We start from the raw sequence: 25620 nt of genomic DNA on the forward strand, positions 1-25620 counted from the left end.
GCTTAAAATGATCTCACATTTTCCTGATGCTCTTGTGAGATCTCTTATGTTTCTGAAATTTAAATAAAGGTCTTGGTACTTTGATGAAGCTTCGGAAATTCCCTGAGTTTCTTGGAACTACTTAAATATTCTTCAATTTCCATTAAATTAGTTTATTTACTTTTTCCATTCCTGAAGTACTCTCAATTCTATTAAAGTTCTTGGTACTACCATGAACTAAATAGAACTTTGAAAAAAATCTCGAAGTTTCTCTGAATTTTATTGACTTGACCGTAATTTCCGGAGCTTACGCATACACATCTTCGAACTTCCCTGAAAGTCTGGAATTTCTTGTAATTCTCGAAGTTATGAAGTTATTGTAAGTGCCGTTAATATCTCTGAAATTCCCTAAAACTCTCTAGTTTAACTTCTTTGTGGTACTTGGAAGTTCTTTAAAATGTCAATTTTCCTCAAATTATCTCGACATCTCTTAAATTGGTTTTGATTTCCCTAAGGGTCTCTGGATATCCCTGAATTTCTCAAATTTTCTTAAAAGTTCCTGCAGTTTCCTGAAGCTTTTGGAACTACTTAAAAAATCCTGAAGTTTGCCTGAAGTTCACAAAAATTTCCAGAATTTTTGCGAAACTTTCCTTTTGTTCCCGCAGTTTGCCTATGAAACTTCCTGAAATTCTCAGTGCTTGTATTTATTCCTCAGACTCACCTGAAGATCTCTATTGTTTCCTGAAGTTTACGGAACTTCCCTTATGTTTTCCTGATGATGTTCCTGGAATTGTTCAGAAATGAGTGGAACTGCCCAGAAGATCTTTAAATTTCCCTTTAAACATGGATCTTCTGTGTAGCTTTCTTAATGTTTTTAAGTTCATTCCCTGAAGTTTTTTTTTACTATCCTGAAAATTACCTCTATTTTACTGAAATAAATGGAACTGCCATAAAGTTCTTGAAACAAACCTAAAGTATTAGGAACGTCCCTCAAGTTCTCACAGTTTTCCTGATATTCATGTTACTGCCCTAACATTTGTTCACGTAACTTACCCATAAGTCTTTAAGCTTAAATTTACCTGAATTTAATGAAACTGCCCTGAAGCTCTTGATCTTCGCTGAAGTAAATTTTCCTGAAATCTATTAGATTGCCCTGGAGCTGTCGAAACTTACTCTTAAAGATCTTTTAACTTCCCCACATTTCTATCAATCAGAACTTCTTAAAGGTTTCATTTTTTTTCTGATGTTAATAGATCTACCGTTTTAAATTCGACCAACTGAGCTTAATACATTCACAAGCTGAATTATGTAATCTAGTAATCCTGATGGGCATCCGAAAATTCCTTTTTGCATAATGGTGTACAACTTTTATAATATGAGCATACGATATTTCGATCATTTTTACGAATTGACCACTTTTATGGATGTTCCGGATCTCCCAGAGGTCAGTTTCGTGACCACCAGTGTGCGCATGCTGGTACCAGATTCAAATTCATTAATGTAGCATCACAACAAGTGATTTAAAAAAAATCGCTGGGCTATTCGGATCTTCCGAAGGACCGTTTCTTGAGTACCTGGGTCTGTACTTGGATCTTAACCTTCAATCTTCATTCTTCGTGGTCAGGTATATCAATATTGTCGAAAAAAAAAACATCACGAAATTCTGTGATCAATTTCAGTTCGAAGTTCGACGATAAGTTTAGCTACTATCGGTGCGAAAGCCGAAAACGTAAATTCACAATCGTGATAGCAACGACCGATGCGTAAAGAAGTTGCTAACTAAAATAGCCATGGCTAAAGTTGTCAAACTAGCAGCCCGAATAGCAACGCATTGGTGCGGGTGCTCGTACGTACGTAAGCATGAACAAAGTTGTAAAAGGGAAGGGGGTTTAAAAATTCCAAAAAAGTGCCCCTAAGTGAACTCCCATCATTGACCGATTGCAAGCCAAAAATACTTCTGAATATTCTGCATTAACGATTCGTGAAGAAGAAAATACTTGTTGTTTGTTCGTTCTAAGATATAGCTCGTTCTGCACATACTGACGTCGCTTCTGGTTTCGGGAATTGCAAAATCGGATTTCATCTCAGAAGGTTACTGAGTCATTCCCTTCTGTTGAGTAAATGGATGCTTCAGATGTTTTTTCTTATCTTGTTGAATTTTTTGAATATGCTTGATTTTAATTTCATAAAACCGAGACTCCGACCGAGGTGCGTGCTCTTGCTCAAATATGAACACTGATGATCGATTCACTGATTCTGTGGTCTTGATCTTATAGAAGCATCCAGTCTTGGGCAGTGCTATTCTGATGGTCATGTAGATATCTCTCTAGTCGAATCATAAACTCCCTATCGTTCTGTTCTGTGATCCTGACGACAAAGATGTGTCCGTACATTTGTCACAGTCATGTACAATAATTCCTCCCGCAGAGCATTAACTGAATCTGTCTTGTTTTTGCGACATGAAACTGCGACTGCGTTACCCTTCTTCCCATCAATGATGAATAAGAAAAACATACACCATGATCAATCATTCAACTAAGGATTCAACTATGTTCTGTTTCATTTGAAAACCGAATACCTTCCATCCATCCAGTTACTTGAGTGATCTGGCACGTATCGAATCCGATGATTACCTCCCGACCGAGCAGGATATTCTGCGAGCTCGAGCACCGACCACCGGAATCCTCGAGTATCCGTTCGATCTGGATAGCATTATCTTTAGGTAAAGTGTGTGCAGCGTTTCTTCACCTTACTCCGCGTAACATCGCTAGAAGAATGTCCCTCGTCCGAATCGGTGGTAGTGCCAGAGCTATTCCTTCAAATTCTACTATTGTATTCTTTACGCTAGGGAGGAAAGGTATAAATATACACACATGCAATAACGCTGGTGCTAGACTCGTATGCTACTTTTCTCTTCGAAAATAACACCTTTCTTCGGTGTAGATCTTCTAGGTTCGTCAAATGACGCCCCAAGGTGAGCGTTGTTTGCGTCTCAAAGTTTGTATCGATCGTGTTGGCTTTCTCTGTGTGTATATTGTCTAATTTTCCCTGGGCTCCAAAACGTATGCTTTGCCAAAAAAATCAAGTTCATTCATAATCATAATCATAAAAAAAAATGTACTCGTTATCTTTCTTCATTTAGAAAACACCATTAATAACATGCTTGGTTCATTACATTTTCACGCTTTGGTTGTTGTGTGTTGTGTAGTTTACTAATTTGCGTAGTTAGTCGTTTTACAATATCGATATGATGATACTAATACATATTCTTTTACTACCACCACCACCAAAATAGAATGGTCGACGTCGGGGGACAAAGATCTGAAAGAAGGAAATGGATTCACTGTTTCGAAAATGTGACATCAATTATCTTCTTAGTGGCACTGTCCGAGTACGATCAGATTCTGTTCGAGTCGGAGAATGAGGTAACTATGCACCCACCACCAGCTCTTGGCAATTCGATTGCTAACGAAGTCATTTTCAACTACCCTTTGCAGAACCGTATGGAAGAATCGAAAGCTTTATTTAAGACTATCATCACGTATCCGTGGTTCCAGCACTCGTCGGTGATCCTGTTCTTGAACAAAAAGGATTTGCTGGAAGAAAAAATTATGTATTCACATTTGGTAGACTACTTCCCAGAGTACGACGGTAAGTCGCTTATTTTTCTACAAACCTTTTTTGTTTTTTTTTTTTTTGATTTTCGAAAGACTTGATATAACAAATAATTCAAACTCCAACTGCAATCGATTCGTCTCCAGGACCGAAGCAAGATGGCCGCAAGGCGCAAGAGTACGTTCTCAAAGTGTATCTGCGGGAAAACCCGGATCCAGACAGAATGTGCTACTCTCATTTCACTTGCGCTACAGGTCAATTGTTTTTCTTTTTCGACCGGTGCTAGATGTGCCTTAAAAATATGCGCGCTAGAACGTACTTTACGCTAGAAATTTTACAATCTCCTTCATATTACCATCTGCCCCTTTAAAACTTAGTGCTATATAATACGTAGTAAATACAGTAAATCGCTAAATACCCCCTTTTATCAACCCCCGCAATCCCCCCAAATCCAATGTATTTCAGGACCACAAAGAGACGCAATAGCTGCCAGAGAATTTATACTCCGCATGTTTGTAGACTTGAATCCAGATTCGGAAAAGATTATTTACTCGCATTTCACATGCGCAACAGGTAAGCTAGAACTAGCCGTTTTTCGCTTGCTTATGATCCTCCTCGTCTTCCTAACATTGTTTCACATCATCCATCTTAAAACGTGTAAAATTTTAAATTAAAACTAGGTTGCTTCAGTTCAAAAAGCGCTTCTCGGTAGTATCATCCGGACCTAATTTTCATTGTTTCGACTAATCCAATTTTTGTTTGTTTCGTTTTCATTTCTTTTTTAATACCACCGAACGCAATAAAAAATCCAATCCACGAACAGATACGGAGAACATTAAGCTCGTATTCTGCGCCGTCAAGGATACGATCATGCAAACAGCGTTAAAGGAATTCAATTTAGCATAAGAAAACTTAAATACAACAATTTTATAACTCGTGTTCTTTATACTTCATATTTTGTTATATTTTTAGTTACAATGATGCATAGGAAAATTTTTAAATTACACTGAATTACATTTTTCACTCACTGTTATGAATAAAGTGCATATCTGCTTAAATGCAAATTTTTCTTTTCCTATGGCACGTCGTACATCATCAACAGTTCATCCATTAATGCCGGAAATATTCATCAGTCATTGAATGGTAGAAGATCGGAAATGCATTTTATTTCTAATCTGGTGTACCTAATTCGTAGGTGTCACCAACTTGAAAGTTTAATACATACTAAGTGAAATGACATCTTTTTCAATCTCAATTCCAATCCATTTACGTATAGTACCTCATGTAGTACGATAATCATTTATAAGTCCTGCTTTGGAATGCACAACATATGCCTCTAAATGTCTTATTAAATCAAAATGGTCCAGTCATGCCTTATGAAATTCGTAAGTTTGTTTTGCCTCAGTGTCAATCGAACGATTTTAAAGTGGTTTTGAATTTGTACTGATCGGTTGTGGATTGATAGGCGTTAGCAGAGGACAAATTCTGTTTCAAAAATTGTTGAAATGAAAAAGTTTTCAAAGGGGGACGTCGGACAAAACTGAACAAAAGTATTTCAGTATTCACAGTGTTTTTATGTTACTTCAGTTGAGTTGGTTGGAAATGCTATCTAACATGAAGCTTTAGTTTGACAATTTATTAGAGAATGGTCTTAGAAGAGGATAGGTAGATAGTTCCGTTAGAGTACAGCAGTATGAAAATTGAATAGAAGTTGAAAATGAGCGAAGGGCCATTAATGCGACAGTGCAAGTCAAACGCACACTCTTTGCCTAACCCGTACGATGTACGATGTACGGTTAGACAATGAGTGTGCGTTTGACTCAGTGAGGAGTTACACAATCAGCGATGCGATTGATAACCACAAACGTTTTGACATCGTCTGCGTAGAATATGCGAAATACAGATGGCAGTAGACACGAAAGCTCGTTGACGAAAAGCGAAAACAGAAGGGGTCCGAGGATACTTCCTTGGGGAACGCCGGAAACGTTCGTGAACACTTCAGAACGAAAAGCTCCAATCTTAACGCAAAGCGAACGGTTCGTAAGGTAAGATTTGAACCACGAGATGAAGGATCCAGTTACTCCGAGTTTATCTTGCTGGATAGCTTGCTCAAAAAAATGTCGAGGTCTACTCGGTCAAATGCAGCCTTGAGATCAGTGTAAACAGCGTCGATTTGTCCGCCAGAGCCCATGGTCCGAACGCAGAGTGACACGAATTCGGTGAAATTTGTTGTAACTGACCGTTTTGGGTAAAATCCATGCTGAGCCCTGGAGATGTAATTTTTACAAAATCTGAAGAGCGCCTCATTGATGATGATCTCGAATACTTTGGAGCAGCAACATAGTTATGTGATGCCTCTGTAATTCTGGACATTCATTTTATCACCTTTCTTATGGAAGGGGAACATATACGAAAATTTCCACGCCTCAGGAAATATACTCTCTTGTAGTGACAGATTAACTAACTTCACCAAGGGAGTGAGCAAGGACTCCGAACACAGCTTCAGAACGGACGCAGGATTGCCGTCTGGCCCGGCAGCAAACGAGAGTTTCAACCTTTGAAGAGGTTCGGTATGTTCACTGATGTGAAACGGACGGAGCTCAAATGCATCTCTTAGAGAATCGCTTATAGCAATCGTGACTTGATTTGGTGAGGCCGAAAATTCATTGAACCTGTGAAATGTTGAGCAAAAAGGCGGCATTTCTCCAGTTCAGATTTAGCGGTTTAAATATGAACCGGAGAAATGTCGCCTTTTTGCTCACCGAGGTGAACTGAAAATGGTAAACCGACTTCGTTCTTTTTAGAGCTTACAAACGACCAGAAACACTTAGGATTTCTGCGAAGAGATGATTGCGTACGGAAGACATATCGGTGATACAGGAATCTGTTGTATTTCCTATAGTCGTTACTTGTGCGGTTTTTTTTTTAACTCTTTATTTGTTCCAAATTCAAAATAAATTACATTTCATTTTTAACCTAGGTGCTCCAGTTACTGCAGTCACTTACCAGCCTTAATTGTTATGACATATAGCTAAGTGTTTTTACCTTGTTCCTGTCTTGGCAATTCAGTATTTTAAACAAGTTTTTTTTTAAACCTGCATGTCAGTATAACAATTGATATCTTAAAACTAAAAACTAAAACTAAATCTTATCTAAGTATAAAGGGAATTAATCGTTGCAATTGAGGATTGCAACGATTTTTGCCTGAAATTATTAATTATTTTGTTGGACATTTGTTCTAAAGTCTCAACATTCGAAATTCTATGTACTTCGGTAGTACTGTACCAGGGAGGCAACTTTAAAATCATTTTCAGAACTTTGTTCTGAATCCTTTGAAGTGCTTTTTTCGTGGTATCATCAGCGAACAAAGATTTGTGGCAACCCTGAGGCAAATCAGGGAGGTCCTAAGTGAAAATGTTATACAATATAGGCCCAAGAATGCTACCCTGAGGAACTCCTGCTCTAACAGGTAGTCGATTAGATTTGGAATTTTGATAATTTACCTGCAGAGTTCTGTCAGTTAAATAATTTTGAACTAATTTCATAATATAAAGTGGAAAATTAAACTTTTTCAATTTAGCAATCAAACCTTCATGCCAAACACTGTCGAATGCTTTTTCTATGTCTAGAAGAGCAACTCCAGTTGAGTGGCCTTCCGATTTGTTTGAACGAATTAAATTGGTAACTCTTAAGAGTTGATGAGTAGTTGAATGCCCATGGCGAAATTCAAACTGCTCATCTGCAAAAATTGAGTTCGTATTGATGTGAAGCATCATTCTATTCAAAATTATCTTTTCAAAAAGTTTACTTATTGAAGAAAGCAAACTTATTGGACGGTAGCTAGAAGCTTCAGCTGGATTTTTATCCGGCTTCAAAATTGGAACAACTTTTGCATTTTTCCATTTATCAGGAAAGTATACCAAATGGAAACATCTGTTAAATAATTTTACCAAGAAAGACAAGGTACTCTCTGGGAGTTTTTTGATGAGGATATAGAAAATTCCATCATCACCTGGAGGTTTCATATTTTGAAATTTTTTAGTTATAGACCTTACTTCGTCCAAATCAGTCCCCCATGAATCATCAAAAATATTTTCCCGAGAGAAAATATTCAGAAAATCCCGAGCAACCTGATTCTCAATAGGACCAGTAAGACCCAAACTGAAATTATGGGAACTCTCGAATTGCTTAGCAAGTTTCTGAGCTTTTTCCAAATTTGTGATCAAAATTTTACCACCTTCTTTAAGCGCTGGAATAGGCTTTTGAGGGTTTTTTTTCAAAATTTTTGTGAGTTTCCAAAAGGGTTTGGAACTCGGGTCTAATTTAGAAACATTATTTTCAAAAGTTTTGTTCCTCAGGGCAGAGCATCGCTTTTTAATTTGTTTTTGCAAATCCCGCCAGATAACTTTCATGGCAGGATCGCGTGTTCTTTGATATTGTCTCCTACGGACATTTTTAAGACGGATCAAGAGCTGAAGATCATCGTCTATTATAATTGAATCGAATTTAACCTCGCATTTTGGTATTGAGGCAGCTCTTGCTTCAACTATAGAAGTAGTCAGAGATTCAAGAGCATAATTAATTTCATCTTTGGTTTGCAAAGGAATGTTTGGATCGAAGTTATATTCCATAAATGTTCGATACTGCTCCCAATCAGCTCTATGGTAATTGAAAGTAGAGCTGTTGGGATTAGAAATTATTTCTTGGGATATTTCAAAAGTTACTGGAAGGTGATCAGAACCGAAGTCAGCATGGGTAACCAATTGGCTACAAAGTTGACATGAATCAGTTAAGACCAAATCAATAGTTGAGGGATTTCTTGCAAAATAAAAGCATGTTGGGCTGTTTGGATATTGAATAGTGTAATAACCTGCAGAACAATCATCAAACAGAATATTACCATTGGAATTGCTTTGAGCATTATTCCATGAGCGGTGTTTTGCATTAAAATCACCAATAATGAAGAATTTAGACCTATGACGGGTAAGTTTCTGAAGGTCACCCTTGAGAAAATTCTTTTGCTGGCCTACGCATTGGAATGGCAAATAGGCAGCTATAAACGTAAGTTGTCCAAATTTTGTTTCAACAGAAACTCCCAAAGTTTCGAAAACTTTGGTTTCAAATGAAGAAAGAATTTTATGTTTGATTCGTCTATGAACAATGATGGCAACGCCACCACAGGGTCCATCAAGACGATCATTTCTATAAATTAAATAATTTGCGTCCTTCTTAACCTTTTTTTTTTTTTTTTTTTTTATATTAATTTATTTGTACAGGCTCAATCGAATAAACTTTACAGAGCCGAGTTATCATTTGCATTATACATGATTCATGTCTTAAATCTAGAGTTAAAGGAATTGAACCGATTACTCGCGGTCGTCTCGAGGTTAGTGGAGATTTACAATTTTTTGGATGGGGAAAGGGAGAAGGAGGTTTGAAATATGATTTATTATACAAATATTTAATTAATCCTAAAACATGAACTTATTTCTATTCATCTTGAAGACAAACATAAAAAAAAACTACGCGCACAATACACAAACTAAACACAAGGTTAATCAAACTTACAATCTAAGGTTAGTATTCTTAAAGTAAACATATATGAGTTTCATAAACTCCAGATCACGTCTAGCCAAAATATCCCGAACTGGAACATTAGGTTGTCTACCTCGAGCCCGAAGGGAATCGCATAGCTCAGATCTGACTCCACGATGCTCAGCACAAGACCAAAGGATGTGATCGGCGTCTTGGTAACCTTGTCCACATTCACAGAGATTGCTGTCTCCCAGCCCAACACGAAACAAGTGAGCGTTTAACGAATAGTGATTGGACATGAGGCGAGACATCAGACGAATGAAGTCTCGACCCACATCCAACCCCTTGAACCAAGGACTCTTCGACACCTTAGGGATGATCGAGAATAGCCATCGTCCCAAACTTCCTTCACTCCATTTATTTTGCCAGCTGGCGAGCGACTGTTGACGATAAATGAAGAAAAATTCATTGTAGGCGATTTGTCGATCGTAAATATCGCCTTGCATAGCGCCCACCTTAGCAAGTGAGTCCGCCTTCTCATTGCCCGGAATCGAGCAATGAGATGGGACCCATGCAAAGGTGATGACAAAAGATCTTGAAGATAAAGCACTCAGAAGCTCTCGTATTTTCATGAGAAAATACGAGGAGTGCTTTACCGGCCTCATGGATCGAATAGCCTCGACAGAACTGAGACTATCCGTAAAAATAAAATAGTGATCTGGTGCAAGTGAGGCGATCGTTTCTAGCGTATAGTGTATTGCCGCCAGTTCAGCAACATATACGGAACAAGGAGCTTGAAGCATTCGAGAGGCGCTATGAAATTCGTTATAAATACCAAAACCAGCGGACGCCTCTATTAATGATCCATCTGTGAAGAACGATCTTGCGGAATCAACTTGGCCAAACTTTGCAGCGTAAATTGACGGAACAATCATGGAACGATGATGTTCTGGGATCCCACGAATCTCCCGCGTCATGGATAAATCAAAACTAACTGAATTGCCGAAGTCGGAGAAGCATACACGATGAGGATTATGCTGTGAAGGGCTGACATCCTGAGTTATGTACACGTAGTACAATGACATAAAACGAGTTTGAGGGTTTAGCTCAAGAAGCTTCTCAAAGTTTTCGATTACCAGTGGGTTCATAACTTCACAACGGGTGAGGAGCCTGAGGGACAATTCCGAAAACCGATCCGATAGTGGCAACATGCCCGCCAACACTTCGAGACTCATCGTATGAGTCGAGTGCATGCATCCTAACGCGATACGAAGACAACGATACTGGATACGTTCCAGTTTGATGATGTGAGTTTTAGCCGCCGACTGGAAGCAAAAACTACCGTACTCTAAAACCGATAAAATCGTTGTCCGGTACAACGTTAGAAGATCTTGCGGATGAGCTCCCCACCACGTTCCGGTAATTGTTCGGAGAAAATTGATCCTTTGTTGGCATTTTCGTCTCAGATACTCAATGTGGGATCTCCAGGTGCATTTGGAATCGAACCAGACCCCAAGATATTTGAAAGACATGGAATGAGTGATCGGTTTACCCAAAAGTTGAAGCTTTGGTTGTGCTGGGCTATGCTTCCTAGAAAAAACGACCAACTCAGTTTTCTCCGTGGAGAATTCGATACCTAGCTGGATAGCCCAAGTAGACAAATTGTCTAAGGTATCCTGTAAGAGTCCTTGCAGGTTGACCCCTTTGGGCCCTGTCGTAGACACTACGCCATCATCTGCAAGTTGTCTCAACGTGCAGTTGTCACTTAGACAATTGTCAATTTCTCTGACATAGAAATTGTACAAAAGGGGGCTTAAACATGAGCCCTGGGGGAGACCCATGTAACTAAATCGAGAAGCTGTAGAGTTTCCATGAGAAAAGCTCATGTGTTTCTCTGACAGCAAATTGTACAAAAAGTTATTAATTAATGGGGAAAGGCCACAAGCGTGGAGTTTGTCTGAAAGAACTTCAACCGATACTGAATCAAAAGCCCCCTTAATATCCAAGAACACAGAAGCCATTTGCTCTTTTTTAGCAAAAGCCAACTGGATTTCTGTGGAAAGCAACGCGAGACAGTCGTTCGTTCCCTTACCCCTACGGAAACCAAATTGAGTATCTGAGAGTAGGTGGTTCGTCTCAACCCATTTGTCGAGGCGAAAAAGGATCATTTTCTCCAACAATTTTCGAATGCACGATAACATCGCGATGGGACGATACGAGTTATGATCTGACGCGGGTTTTCCAGGCTTTTTAATGGCTATAACTCTCACTCGCCTCCAATCATCTGGAACAATATTGAACTCCAGGAACTGACAAAACAAGTTCAACATGCGCCTCTTAGCGACGTCTGGGAGGTTCTTCAACAAGTCGAACTTGATCCTATCAGCCCCCGGAGCCGAATTGCGACACGAAAGGAGCGCGAGTGAGAGCTCTAGCATTGAAAAAGGCTGGCTGATCTCGTCTACCGAATTCGTCGTTTCGCGAGGAATCATCTGTGCCGGCACGGAATCAGGACATACTTTTCGCGCGAACTTGAGAATCCACCGATCCGAGTACTCCTCGCTCTCGTTGTTTGAAGACCGGTTACGCATCCTTCGCGCCGTGTTCCAAAGCGTATTCATCGACGTTTCGCGCGATAAACCGTCCACGAATTGCCGCCAGTATCCGCGTTTCTTGGCTTTGATGAGGCTCTTGAGTTCGTGTTCAAGAGTCGAGTACGCTTCGAAATACTCGGGTGTTCCGCGTTTCCGGAAAAGCTTAAACGCGTCGGACTTTTTACGATAAACCTCAGTGCATTGCTGGTCCCACCAAGGGGTAGGAGGTTTCCTACGAAAAGACGTTCCTGGAACCGGCCGAGTTTGAGCTCGAAGCGCGCTGTCCAAGATCAGATTGGAGAGGAAGTTATATTCCTCCAACGGTGGAAGCTCTTCTACCGACGACACGGCTTCATCTATCGCGGTCTTGAACGTTGTCCAATCGATATTACGGGTGAGGTCGTACGCGACGTTAACGGATTCCGACGAATTGAACCCACTGGCAATCGAAATGCCGATCGGCAAGTGATCACTACCGTGGGGATCCTGGATCACATTCCACGTGCAATCCAACGATAATGAATTAGAGCAAAGTGTGAGGTCTAATCTACTTCCATTTGAGGATGGACCAGCCAGACGTGTTACTTCTCCATTGTTAAGAATTGTCATATTGAAGTTATCACAGAGGTCATATATCAAAGTAGAACGGTTGTCATCATACAGTTCCCCCCAGCCTGTACCGTGGGAATTAAAATCTCCCATAATCAACCGTGGAGTAGGAAGAACTGAACAGATATCTGAAAGTTGTTTTTGCCTAATCGAAACACGGGGAGGAATATACACAGAAGCAATACAAAGGCTCTTGCCTTTAACAAAAGCCTGACATGCGACAACTTCAATACCTGTAAATTGTGGAAGATTCACTCTATAGAAGGAATGGCACTTTTTGATCCCCAAAAGTACTCCTCCTCCACGCGAATCCTCACGATCCAGTCGAATAATGTTAAAATCATGAAAAGGAAGATCGATATCTGAAGAGAGCCAAGTTTCACATAGAGCAAATGCATCACAATCATTATTGTGAACCAAAAACTTAAACGATTCTATCTTAGGAATAAGACTTCGACAATTCCACTGTAGAACAGTGATCAAATCCCCGACCTCGTTTGGAAAATTATCCATCGATGGAGATGATTGCTGCAAGGAGGGGCCACTTCAATGTCAACTGCTTCAAGAGGGTTTTCACAGTAGGAAGCATTGCCAGAACAATGCTTTTCAGAGGATCAGAAATATCGAGGTAATTGAGGATACTGTCCACAATATTATCAAATGAGAACAACCCAGATGAAGAAGGGGCTTGTGTTCTGAAAATTGGGGCATCGGGGGTTTTGGATGTCCCCGGGAGAGGTGGAAAATCCTGGGTATAATCAGTTCTGCGGAATCCAGGAGGAGTAGAAGTCTCCTTTTTTCCACCACTCCTTGATTTGGGCAAGCTGATTTGGGGTTCTTGATCTGCAACTTTCCGCGAACGGATGCGTTTTCGTTTCCGGGCAGAACCTTCCGGAAAACTGAAAGAAACTCCCTCCTCAGCCAAGTCAGAGCCAGACTCGTCATCTGACAAAAGAGCGAAGGGATTTGTTTCGTTGATCGATGGCTTGGCTGTCTTAAGCATTTCTGCAAAAGACCGCCTGGAACGTTCTTTAAGAGAGCGCTCTAGTTTTTCCCCGCGTTGTTTGTACACCGGGCATGACGAGAGACCATGAGGAGTTCCCTTACAGTACACGCATTTTGGTGCAGTGACTGTGCAGGCGCCATCCTCGTGTTTCTCCCCGCATTTGGAACAGCGTGCCTTGCTGCCACAGTGGGACGCCGTATGTCCCAACTGCTTACAGTTTTGGCAGTTCATGACCCGGGGAACGAACAAGCGCACAGGTAGTCGAAGTTTTCCCAGCTCGATATAGTGAGGAAGGGCTGAACCAGAAAAGGTCACACGGAACGAGTCTGTGGGGGTAAAACTCTTTTTACCCTCGCTGACAGATACTGAGCCCAGTTTTTGGACATCCAGTATCTTCACCGGGGGGAGCAAGGGGTTCTTGAAACGGCCAACCGCCTGCTTCTCCAAGATCTCGGGGGTCAGACTCGCTTCGGTGACAACACCTTCGATCTCCACATCACGAGCTGGTATGTAAACCCTGTACTCAATCGTAAAGAGCTGGGAGGCAGCAATCTCGTTAGCCTGCTTCAGGTTAGAAACGACAACACGAAGTTTATTATGCCTAACCTTCGTGATTTCGGTCACGGCCGAGTATCGCTTCGTCAGATCAGTGGAAATTTGCATCAAGTTCAAAGGTTTGTTTTTGGGCTGAAAGTAGACAACCCATGGCCCAGTCGAGTCATCTGGATAGGCTCGCGATCGGGGGCTTTTCTGAGACGAACCATGAATGACAGGACGTTTTCGTCTTTTCTTGCCATCGAGTGGCAAACTGGTGTCATCTTCCGACAAAATGTCCATATCGTCTTCTGACGAGACGTCCATTTTGCCGTACTAGTGGGAGCGGTAAACGCTCTACCACTGAAACGATGCTTAAAACCACACAGACACAATAAACAGAAAAAAATTACAAACACAGAAACACAAAATTAAATTTAACTGATGGGCGAGAGAAAGAAACAGGAAAAAAACTTATCTGCTATACTACTACCACCGAGTGATTACACAGCAGCAGCGGAGCGACGCGCAGCGTGGGTGACCTTCGATGCGCGTGTGCGGGCGATCTTTGTAGTGGTGTGCTTGTATGAGGTTCGGCACTCTGCTGGACACACGATGATGGATGACCGGTATAAATGCGGAGGCAGATGCTGACACTCGATGACGATGATCTGTGTGCAGGTATGCGTGATCACGCACCGATGAAGCGCAAATTGGTTTGCGAATATCCAATTGCAAGTGAACAATTTTCTTTCCGATGGCGCCGAAAACCACTTTCTTCTCAGAAAAACTCACTTTCAGATAATTGTTTAGCCGGGTACTATGCCAGTAATCACTAAGCGAGAAAAAACTGATAATTTAAACCAACCGAATACCGAGAAAACTTCCGAAATACCGTAGCGCGAAACAAGTCGACTGTACTTCTTGCTAGGTCGCAGTGGGATGACCTTCTTAACCTTATGGTCAGGTTTAAGGAACGTTTCAGTTATAACGGCAATATGCACGTTATGAACTCTCAAAAAGTTAAATAGCTCGTCTTCATTATCTTTAAGAGATCGAGCATTCCAATTTAAAATGTTTAATGCTTTAAAATCCAGTACTGAATTTTAAAGTCATGACAATATTATTTGCAAATTTTACTCCAGTTTGAATAGCATCAAACATTTTTACCGCACTTCAATTGTTATTTGAAGGAAGGCATCCAGTCGTAGGTTTGGAAATTGCAACTATTGTTTACCCCTACCACGATATGTGCTCCTGTCATCGTCGACTTGACGATCTCGAGGGGACACGGGTGGGGTAGGTGTTGCTACTGTACCTTTCGACCATTGACAGTAATTGATGGTATGCTCCCATCCAGAGTTATGTACTTTGACTATATGTTTTTAGTATTACTTCTACGTGAAGTCAACGATTTACATAGTTGAAGATGCTAGGGGTAAACAATAGTTGCAATTTCCAAACCTACGACTGGATGCCTTCCTTCAAATAACAATTGAAGTGCGGTAAAAATCGGTAGAACTGTTTCAAACACACAGTTAGTACTTGAACGGGTCGGTTTTCATCTCTTTTTGCCAGTGGTGGCGGGGCGACACACCCCTCACCATCCCTCTCCAAAGGGGGAGTTTGGTAAAGAGAGATGAAAAAACCGATTTGTACCTTCCTTAAAAGTTGTCCTAGTTCGCTATTCTAATATCTATATACAATCTTCACACTGCCGTACTCTAACGGAACTATCAACTCTATGCTTTCATCTACTCCATCTATCGTATAAAAATTACCACTACAGTCTGTTATTTGAAATTAGCATCTTCAACTATGTAAATCGTTGACTTCACGTAGAAGTAATACTAAAAACATATAGTCATAGTTTTGATTACTTGGAGTGGCACAACTCCAAGTAATTTTGCCAGTTCATCTTTGATCTGATCCAGGCATTCACCACTGGGCAGTCCTTTCATGACAACCTTGAACACACGTTCAATTTTGGTGTCGTAAGTAAAAAAATTGTGATGCTTCTCAGTAAAATACTTGAGAAGACATTTAAATCCGTCCAAGGTTTCAGCCAATACACGGCATTCACCCCGACGTTCAATTTGTAGTGAAAACTTAACTTTCACGAAATTCAAAAGTTCCATGCGGAGAGCATGGAAATCGGAAGTGGTTATCACAATAGGGGGAATCTTTTCCTTCTTGGCATTAAGCCGGGAAAGTTTACTAGAATTTTTCTTTTATGATGGATGATTCTCATCATCCGTGAGCAAATCAAATTGATTACTCAAATTAATTTCATCAGAAGGGGGGTCAAGAGTTTGCCCCTTTCTTTTGCGTTTAGGCGCCATGGCGGCAGTAAATTTTTATCCAAATCGACTTCCAAGCAGATTACTATAAGAATCAGAAGGATCGAAGAGGAATTTTCCAAATCGATATCCAAGAAGGATTACCTCGGGTAGGGTCCAAACAAGGATCGAAGAGGAATAAGAGTTGAACAAGGTAGAAAATTTTTACAGGTTGAGCACTGAAAAGTGATGTTTAAATTTGTTGTAGCTTTAGGTAGTAGTAACACGTCCTTCAGCAAAAAGCAAATAGATCCGCACGGCAAGAGAGCACGATGCGGACTGTTACTTGTGCGGTTGAAAACCTGCTCCTAATGTGCGAACAATTTTGGCAGTATCTTCAGCCGACGCAAGTGACCGTTAGACCACGGTGGCTTTGGTGCGGGCGGGCAATAGGTACAAATTCAGCCATGATATCCCAAATTATTTTATTGAAATATTCAACGGCATCTTCAACACATCCAGCTAATTCTAATGGTTGCCAGTCGATACCGGAAATAGCAGCACTAATCGCAACATAGTCAGCTCGACGGAAATCCAGTGTACGATTATTTTCAGAACAATCCTCAAAAAGGATTGGTGCTGGGAGGTTCATCAGGACGTCTAAAGCAGTGTGCATCAAGAAAGATTTTATGGCTGCAGTTGCAGCTTCGTTAGACAGCACAAGGTCTAGAAAGTGAGCGCTCCTATTCGATACACCATTGATCTGCGTGAGGCCAAGTAAAGCGAAACCGTCGATAAGCGTTGAACTAGCAGCCGATAGAACCGATTCAGGCTCAACCTGGAAAGACCCATCGTACGACTTACTCCACCGGATCAAAGGTTGGTTATAATCTCCGAGCGGAGCATAGTAATTGAATTCCAAATTGGAAACAATAGCACCGATACAGTTCACATGGTACTGAATACTAGTGACATCGTTGCGGCGGTCAGGAGGTAAATAGATCACACCTACACTAATAACTCGACTTAGCGTAGTGATTCTAACTCACAGCTGTTCTAGAGCATCGGAAACAGCTGTCGGACCGATATAACTGTTCCAACGAGATGAAACAGCGATTAGGACACCTCCCCCACTGGTTTTTGCACTGTTAAAGGCATTACGGTCTGTGTGATAAACCGAAAAGGCACTATATAAACGGTCATCGAGCCATGTCTCCGCCAATACAATGACATCATAATCACACTCGTTAGCGGACAAAAAGAACGAATCTACCTTGGTATAAGATGAGCTACGTTTACAGCGCTAACTGTAACAGATGCGCTGTCGGCTCGTTTTGTAACCGAAATAAAGCCGTTGGGGTAAAATGAGCACTCTATCGGAGTGGTATGAGCGCCCTTGTAAAAGCCGGTAAGAATATTCCGTTCTTTTGAGGCTTTATGAAGGGTCAACAATGATGAATTTTAGCATGAAAAGATTTAAAAAATCCATTATTTTGTGTAGAATAAATTAAATTTAAGAAGTACTTTTTTTAGCGGCGCCGGCGGTGTAGTGGTAAGCGTGATTTCCTCTCACCCCCGCAGGCCTGGGTTTAATCCCAGTCGGCGCTGCCGGGATGTTCTGAGGCATAACATCTCTGTTCACGCCTTCCTTCGGAAGGGAAGTAAAGCTTTTGGTCCCCGGTTCATGAGTTGATGGGTCGTTAGGTATGGTCCAGGTGTGGGAGCACGGAAAAACAAGATCGACGGAAAATAAATCAAGGAAAAAAATATATATTTTTTCAGTCTTGTGAATGATTGATTTTTTTTTACCAAAACAGTTGCTTCTAAAAGTGATTTCATATGATAGGGGAAATGGCTCTAATGTTGGCCTATGGGTCTAAGATTGGGCCCATCGCTAAAAATCTACTATTAATCAATTTTATCTAGATGAACGCGTCATTGGGACTGTACTATTTTTGGGATTCTATAATTTTTTTAAAGATTTATGTCAGTAAAGTGGCGACCCCCCCCCCTATCTCCCTAATCCCTTATATAAGTTGTGGATGACGCCTCACCATTTACTAACGGCAACCATTATGCATGTATCATCTATCTTCTATCACAAAATCATACATACTACTCTTTTACCAGTAAAGCATAAATACAGTATCAATACGAAATGTTAAATTTTGACTCAAACTCACTGCTCTAATTCGTATTATCAATTGAAAGTTTAGTTTAATTTGTTTAAACAGTCGATACTTTATTGAATTTTACTGGTAAATGCATACCATTTAATTTTTTACGGTAAACCTAAAAAAACAATTCTCCCAATTTTTCTTCCCACCAAATTACAAAATATCACAATTTTCCTCCGGCTCGCGAAATGAAACTCCAACCACGCCCACAAAACAGATACCGAAAACATTAGGTTTGTGTTCGCTGCCGTAAAGGATACGATACTGCAGTCTAATCTAAAGGAGTACAATTTGGTTTGAACTACAACGTCGTCTTCGTCATGGTCGCCGTCGTTGCCGTCGTGGCCGTTACCGAAATGTCGCCTCTACTCTTTTCCTAGTACGTTGAGTTGCCACACGCGTCGCCATCGCATGCGCAACAGAAGCAGCAGCAGCAGCAGTAGTAATAGTAGTGGTAGTAGTAGCAGTAGCATTAGAAGCAACAACATCAACATCAACAATAAAGACAGTAGCAATGTTTACCATCATTACCATCACCACCGCCACCATCGCCATGGACATCCCCACAATGACTTCAGCTATTGTGTTGCTGGGATCTTTGTTGCCAAAGTACTAGTTGTCGAATCGTCGCCGTCAACAGAATCACCGCGAGAGGTAAAACGTTGCCATCGCAGCAATGGGTAAGAGGCAGAGAGAAAGGGCACTAATACTACTGTAACTGTGCGAAAAAAAATTTAAAAAATAAAACCCATAAAAACAAGAACAATAGAAACGATACACGTTAGAACAAGGCTACCACAAAAAATAATCGAAGTTCATTCGCACACAAAAACACGTGTAGATTTACAATTTAAAGTTGAAACGTAACGGTACCAATCACACATACATTTATACCTACTTATTTGTAAACCAATAGGTTATTGTGCGCGAGCTAAAAAAAAAAACAAGCAAAACGAATGGGTAGTATTGTAAGCGATTTTCGTTGTTTCTTTCCGGAGCGAATCAATCGGCCGGGGGACCGAGCCGAAACGAGATTAAGCCACTACTTGCCATTGTTTCTCCGTGTGGCGACGCGCGAAGGAAGCGAATCGAATGCATTATGCATAGTTTAGTTTTTCACACAACTACTAATTGGTATGGCTCCCCCTCCCTCGCGGAGGTGTTTGATTCGGTTCTTTTCGGAAAGTCAGAATGGGAATTGCTCGGGTGCGCAGTTGCTTTGAAGAACTCGAAGTCGTTTTTATCGTTCAAACGGAACAACTTTATAACAGAGAATTGGGTAGTTTTGCTTCTTGGTTTTACTGCTGGGCTAACTGCGAGAGATCGGAACAAAGCAAAGGAAAAGAGTAAAACTTCTTTTATTTTATGTGCATTTCTTAATTGTTAGGGTTTAAAGAATAGGAATATGTACCAATAAACAAGAAAAAAAAGGAAAACTAACCAACAGAAGGTAGGAGAAAGTATAAACAAGTATAAAAAAAAAATGCAAAACAAATTATGATGTAAAGGCAAACGAATGCGTTAGGTTTCCCGTTTTCTGTCCTCTCCTTTGATTCGCGGAAATCGTTTTAATTTTTGTTGTTGTTAATAATCTCCTTCTCGGTTTACTACTTTTAGTTGACGAGTGTTTGAGTTTGTACAGTCTTCTGTTATTACGAGCGGTTTAGATGATATTTATTTAATTTAGTTTTTACATTAAATTATTAGTTTATTGAAAATCGTACGCATTGTTTTTTTTTTAATATTTTTGTTTGTTTTATTATGTTCCCAGATTTTTGTTAGATCTTATTCTCTTATAGCCACCGGATAAATCAATTGAACAACACCCTCCCACACAAACACACACATACATAGACACGCGCATATAACACATATACGGCGATAATTTAGCACTTTTTTAAAAACTACACAAGCTGCATACAATGCGCTGGAAAAAAAATAAAACAATCCGTACACCCACGCATACACGCATAACTAGGTACACAAAATTGCATTAAACAAAAAAAGGATGAATGTTTATATATTTATACATATACATTAAAGAAAAAGATAAGGAAATATAAAAAGTCAATCTATTTATTCAGCAATTTTTAGACTTATTTTTCTGCACACTGACTATCATTTTTAAGTGTATTAAGAAGAAGTCGATTTTGTTTTTTTCTTTTTCTAATACTGGAGCTTCCCTCGGGGTCTTTACCTGCACACCGATCAGCTCACTTACCCGTTGCTTTGTGTGCATTTGATAGTATTTCTTTTCAAACGAACTACTGCAAAACTCGACTTAGTCTGTTATCCGCTTCTTACATTTCCGGGAATGTTTCCTTGTATACTAAGCCGCATGAAGTAAGTACAGAATTAGCGGATTGAACGGCCTTTGAAAATAACTAAAAAAATAGTAGGATTTCACTCATTTAAAAAGAAGATTAGCTCCATCAAGTATGAGTTTTATTTAAATTAGGGGGATTAGAAGTAAAGGGGAGCAAGCGAAAACCTAGAAAAAGAACGAAAATTGCAGTTTTCGCCATTCACATTGGGGGCTGTCCCATAAAATACATAGACACTTTAGGAAGGAAATGAGAGTATTAATAAGTGTGTACCGATCGTATTATCTTATTAAAGTGACGGTTTCTGTTTGTCACTTGCACTCCTTTCCTTCCGATCCCTTCAATTCAGTGTTGAGTAAGCTAAATTTACGAGAATGAGTGTCATTCGACTCGATTTTGAGTTACTTTCAACGGACGTGTTCGGTGCGCTTCATCCCATGATAAGTGCTGCCATCTATGTCTAACTGGTTTCATCCAAAAACATTGATGGCAGCACTGCTTATAGGTTAAAACGAATCACATTAAACTAATTTTGCATATATGCGTATTTTTTGCGGTTTAATGTAAAAATTGTCATCATTCGAATTTAAAGCAGCGGGGCATCAGAGTTGATCAGTGCGAATCGAATTGAATCGATAGCCAGGTAATGCGCCTAATAGGAAGTGCCCGCGCGGTCCCAAAATTTAGTTGTAATTTTTACGTGAAAATACTGTGACTGTGAGATATAAAGTAAATAATCATTTATACACTTGTAGTAAGCGCTAACATTTTTTAACAATGTTCATTGGTTTAGTAATACTGTCCTTCTTCCCAAATATGATGAGAGAAAGAGAGAGTAAAAAAAAAACTAGCAGCCAAGGTTAGATTTGCGAGCTTGCAGGGTGTACCAAGTAGGAATCAAAATGCGAAATGCAGATGTGAAATTAACACATACATGCCCACACGAACACACTTACTGAATGTACAACAGTATGTGTAGGAACTGTTTTCTACTGAAATGTTCTTTTAGTTCTTTTTAAATTTTCCTTTCATTTTTGTTACGACGAGCATAATTTAGTGTATGTAAATTTGTTGTTGTGTTTTTAAGGTTATTTTCTATTTAAATTATCCACTTTCCTTCGCTCGATGTGTGTCCGCCGAGAATCGATCGATGCTATTTTCAGCTGGAACAATACACACATACACATGCGCAAGTTGAGGGGAAAAATCAGTCAAATTCGTACTACCAAATGCATAGGAAGCATGTGAGAAAAAAAACAAAACCACATAAAGCGAAATGGAAGCAAAACATACGACAACACGCTCATTTTGTTTCGCAAACGGTAAGAAAAAGCACAGAAAACCATTTTAATGTGTAATATTATTCATAATTTTATACCTAAATTTAATGATAACAAAAGAAATTGAAATTAAACAATTTATACGTCGTTTTCTCGCATGCGGAAACGATCCAATTGTGGATGCAAAAAATAGCGCAAAGCAAATCCCGAAAGGCAAAGAAACACATACACACATGTAAATATTTCTTAGTGATCCTGAAGAAATTTTATGAAATTACTGGCAGAAAACAAGCCAAATCGGCACACGTGCGAGAGCATTGATGATCGCAGCATATACTTTTCCGTTCTTTATCTGTGTAATTTGCGCTGTTTTTACTGCCGCCAAATTGCGCTTCATTTCACATACATACATACACATAAAAATACACACTCCTACGGGCAATGAAGAGATGAAGAAGCCATAAATGAAATACACTCACACATTCATTCATTCACGCTCACTTAAACGCACACATGTACGCAAGTTTAAAAGTTAAGAGAGAAGTATTCACACAGAAAGCAAAACGCACTCAGCCAGTACGGGACGGTCACCAATACATTCAAGTAGCGAGAGTACTGTAAACATTCGTGGCGTGCTGGACCATACTGTCCCACACCACCAAGCACACAACTACACACTCACACAGAGAGCGAATAGAAAGCGTTTAACCACTCAACATGGAAGGAAAATAGTCACTAAGATGAAAACAAAAACAATGGCAAATTTCGACCGACGTTTGCTTCTTCAATGAAAAAAAAAAACAAAAATATTTATAGGGAAGTCATAGAGCAACGAATCAAGCTAAAAAAAACAAGTAATGCAAAAAACAGAAATTTTGCTCTATTTTGTATGACACACAAACACACACGATGAAAAATCCTTTCCGCAGTACGTAAACAAAAATTATTAATGATGATGAAAAACAAAACACACACACACACACACACACACACACACACACACACACACACACACACACACACACACACACACAACATAGGCTTTAGATAGTTAGATAAAGCAATTTTGATTGGTCCGAAAACGCAAACAAAGAAACAGCAAAACCGTGAAAAAATTGTAGCAAGCAACATTTTACGGTTACCATTCTACCACTTTTGTTACGTTCTTCCACGCGAAAAGAGCAGCCGGATATGTTTTTAAAGCTTTTCCCTTCGACCGAAACCGAAAAAAAATTAATGATTTTGATACATTGCACAAACTTGTCTCCTTTTCCAAAAACGGAACAAAATCAGTTGAGGTTAGGAAACCTAACTGGGACTTTTCCCGAAGGGAAAGAGAATCTGAAAACTCTTTAAATTGAAAACTGAAAACAGTTCGTGCCAAGATGAAAAAAACAACTAGAACAAAATCATCGTGACGGATTTTGCACGATGCCCACTCTCGTCATTCCTTGTCATTGTATGTTCTTTTTTCGGTTATACCTATCTCGACGTCTTTCCATTCGATTTTTTGAAGTGCGTCGCCCATGCCCAGTGAGACGCCACGCACGACGCCATTTTCTCAATTTTCGGTTTTCCTTTACACTCATTCGTGTGCAATCATAATACACATATATTCCTATAGCGCCTTTCTCGTCGTTGCATTTTGCTCATCACCCCTCATTGCCTCATCGTTGTCATCATCGATCGTGTATTCCCCTTTCTATTTCCCGTGGTATTTAAGTGAAATTACGGAGAAAATCTTTTTATTACAATGTCGATACACCATGCATTACAAAAACAAACACGACGGAGAAACGTTGACAGCATCTTTTTAGTATTGTGTGCCATTTTTTTAATTGAAAAGTGAAATCTCCTCTCTAACGCGTTTATTGAAATGAAGTAGATTTTATTAAGAATCAGTAAGATCTTAACAAAACATGATAACACAAAAAAAAAGTCATTTACCCGCAAAGAAACAAAAATCTCTCCTTGCTATTACTAATAATATTGAATATTTGAGAAAAAAAAATAAAGCAGAAAATCATGTTTCACACAACATTAACACGGTACTGCACCGGGGCACCGGGAACCAAAACTGACGCTGACGGACAGTTTTGATAAACACGAATCTGTGTGACGTGAAAACACTAATCAAAATGAAAGTTTGTAAAACCTACATATATCTCGCAAAACAACAAACAACATCACAGGATTTTGCAAAACCATCTGTGTGAGTTGATTCCACACGAAAAAAAAAATCAAAGAAATCCATTACCGACTTTGTGCACCACTGAGAGGCGGCCCCCCCTCCGTTCCGCTCCGTTGCTCGGTGATCAGATCGCCCATTTGATTACTGTACGGCGGAGTCGAAACCGAAGCAGGCCTTGCTCTTCTACCACACCGACGAGACGAGTAACAACAAACAGCCCCTCCTCGGGGCTTGCTACGATTGTGACGAAATAAAAAAAAAATGAAGCGTATTCGCTGAAGGACATTCTCAAAATCGAAACGTGACGAAAACAAAACAAAGAAGTCTAGTGATTCAACCTCTAAAATCAAATCAGAAACCAAACTCGCACACACACACACACATGAACTGCAGAAAAATGCAAACTGCAAAACTAATTTGAAGCATCGTTTTGAAATTCGTAATGATCTGATAAAGATCCTTCCGCCGCCCAAACTGTAGATTTGTGTCTTTCTACGAGCAAAAAAAACACATCTTCATACTTCACTATTTCTCTCAAAATCAATTCAATCTTTCAAGCCTAGCGAGACCTTAAATTCCACGTTTCTGATGAGCCAATGCTGAAATCGTGAAATTTAATATCGCCCCCTCCCTTCGCACTCTTCTCCTTCTCTTGGATCTTCACACCCGTCCAAGGTCACAAATCGCCCATCTTCGGATGAAGAATTCCGATTGCGAAATCGCCGCCGATCTTTTCGCTACACAAACACACACCAAACTGTGTGAGAATGTTAGAACAAACCAACCGAATTTTGCTGGATGTGTTTACCGTTTTCCGTGAATGTTTTGTCATAATTTGTAACAAACACGCGGAACCACCACATACATCTCAAGCGGCTCGCATCTCGTTCAATCGGAATTCCCGTCATCCTCCTCGGACACAATGTGTGTGAGCGGAAGGAACTTTTTCTCGCATGTCGAGTTCCAAAAGTATCGATTGAATCGATTCGTACTCGATCGAAAATGAACAGCAACAATGAGTGGGGGAACCAAATGTGTGCGTGTGTGAGCGACCATGAAGCAAACCAACTACACCTACAAACGTAGTGAAGCAAAAACAAAACAAAAAAACCAATATGAAAAACGTGAAATAATTTTCTAAAACAGCATCTTTACATCAGCAAAAAGGGAGAAGAAAGCGAAAAGCAAGCGAAATGAAACAAAACATTGAGAAAGCAAACACGAGAAAAGAGAAGAAAAAACAAGTTCAGAAAGTCCTTTCTTAATATAATAATAAACAACATTAAAAATAATCTATGATATGGAAAAAAAAAATACAAAATAAATATATATTTATGTTTTTAATTATATTTAAACAAAAAAAGGAAACACAAAAAGAGGAAGAAAAAAAGAAACACACAACAGGAGGAGAAAAATGAGAAATGTGGAAGAACAGAATAATATAATTATAATGAATGAAAAAAAAATGAGTAAAAATAATTATAAATAATATAATAA

The 25620-nt window shown here is 39.7% G+C and overlaps 1 protein-coding gene across 9 annotated transcripts in view; it reads left to right on the top strand.

The window, feature by feature from the left end:
* LOC135702223 (guanine nucleotide-binding protein G(q) subunit alpha) overlaps nt 1-22840 on the top strand; it is a 100063-nt gene extending 77223 nt beyond the window's left edge. For 5 of the 9 annotated variants that reach the window (XM_065223258.1, XM_065223256.1, XM_065223259.1 and 2 more), the window contains exons 5-9: nt 2573-2701; nt 3275-3404; nt 3477-3630; nt 4060-4167; nt 18546-22840. In XM_065223258.1, coding sequence (XP_065079330.1) covers nt 2573-2701; nt 3275-3404; nt 3477-3630; nt 4060-4167; nt 18546-18628 — 604 coding nt within the window. In that variant the 3' untranslated portion in view covers nt 18629-22840. Of the gene's footprint in view, nt 1-2572; nt 2702-3274; nt 3405-3476; nt 3631-3740; nt 3849-4059; nt 4168-4417; nt 4653-18545 lie in introns of those variants that run through there. The other 4 variants (XM_065223265.1, XM_065223263.1, XM_065223264.1 and 1 more) reach the window with 4 other exon arrangements.
* Nucleotides 22841-25620: the final 2780 nt, after the last annotated feature.

Source organism: Ochlerotatus camptorhynchus, unplaced genomic scaffold, assembly GCF_037179485.1.
Source record: "Ochlerotatus camptorhynchus isolate MF236.1 unplaced genomic scaffold, CSIRO-AGI_Acam_v1.1 ptg000188l, whole genome shotgun sequence".
Lineage (NCBI taxonomy): Eukaryota > Metazoa > Arthropoda > Insecta > Diptera > Culicidae > Ochlerotatus > Ochlerotatus camptorhynchus.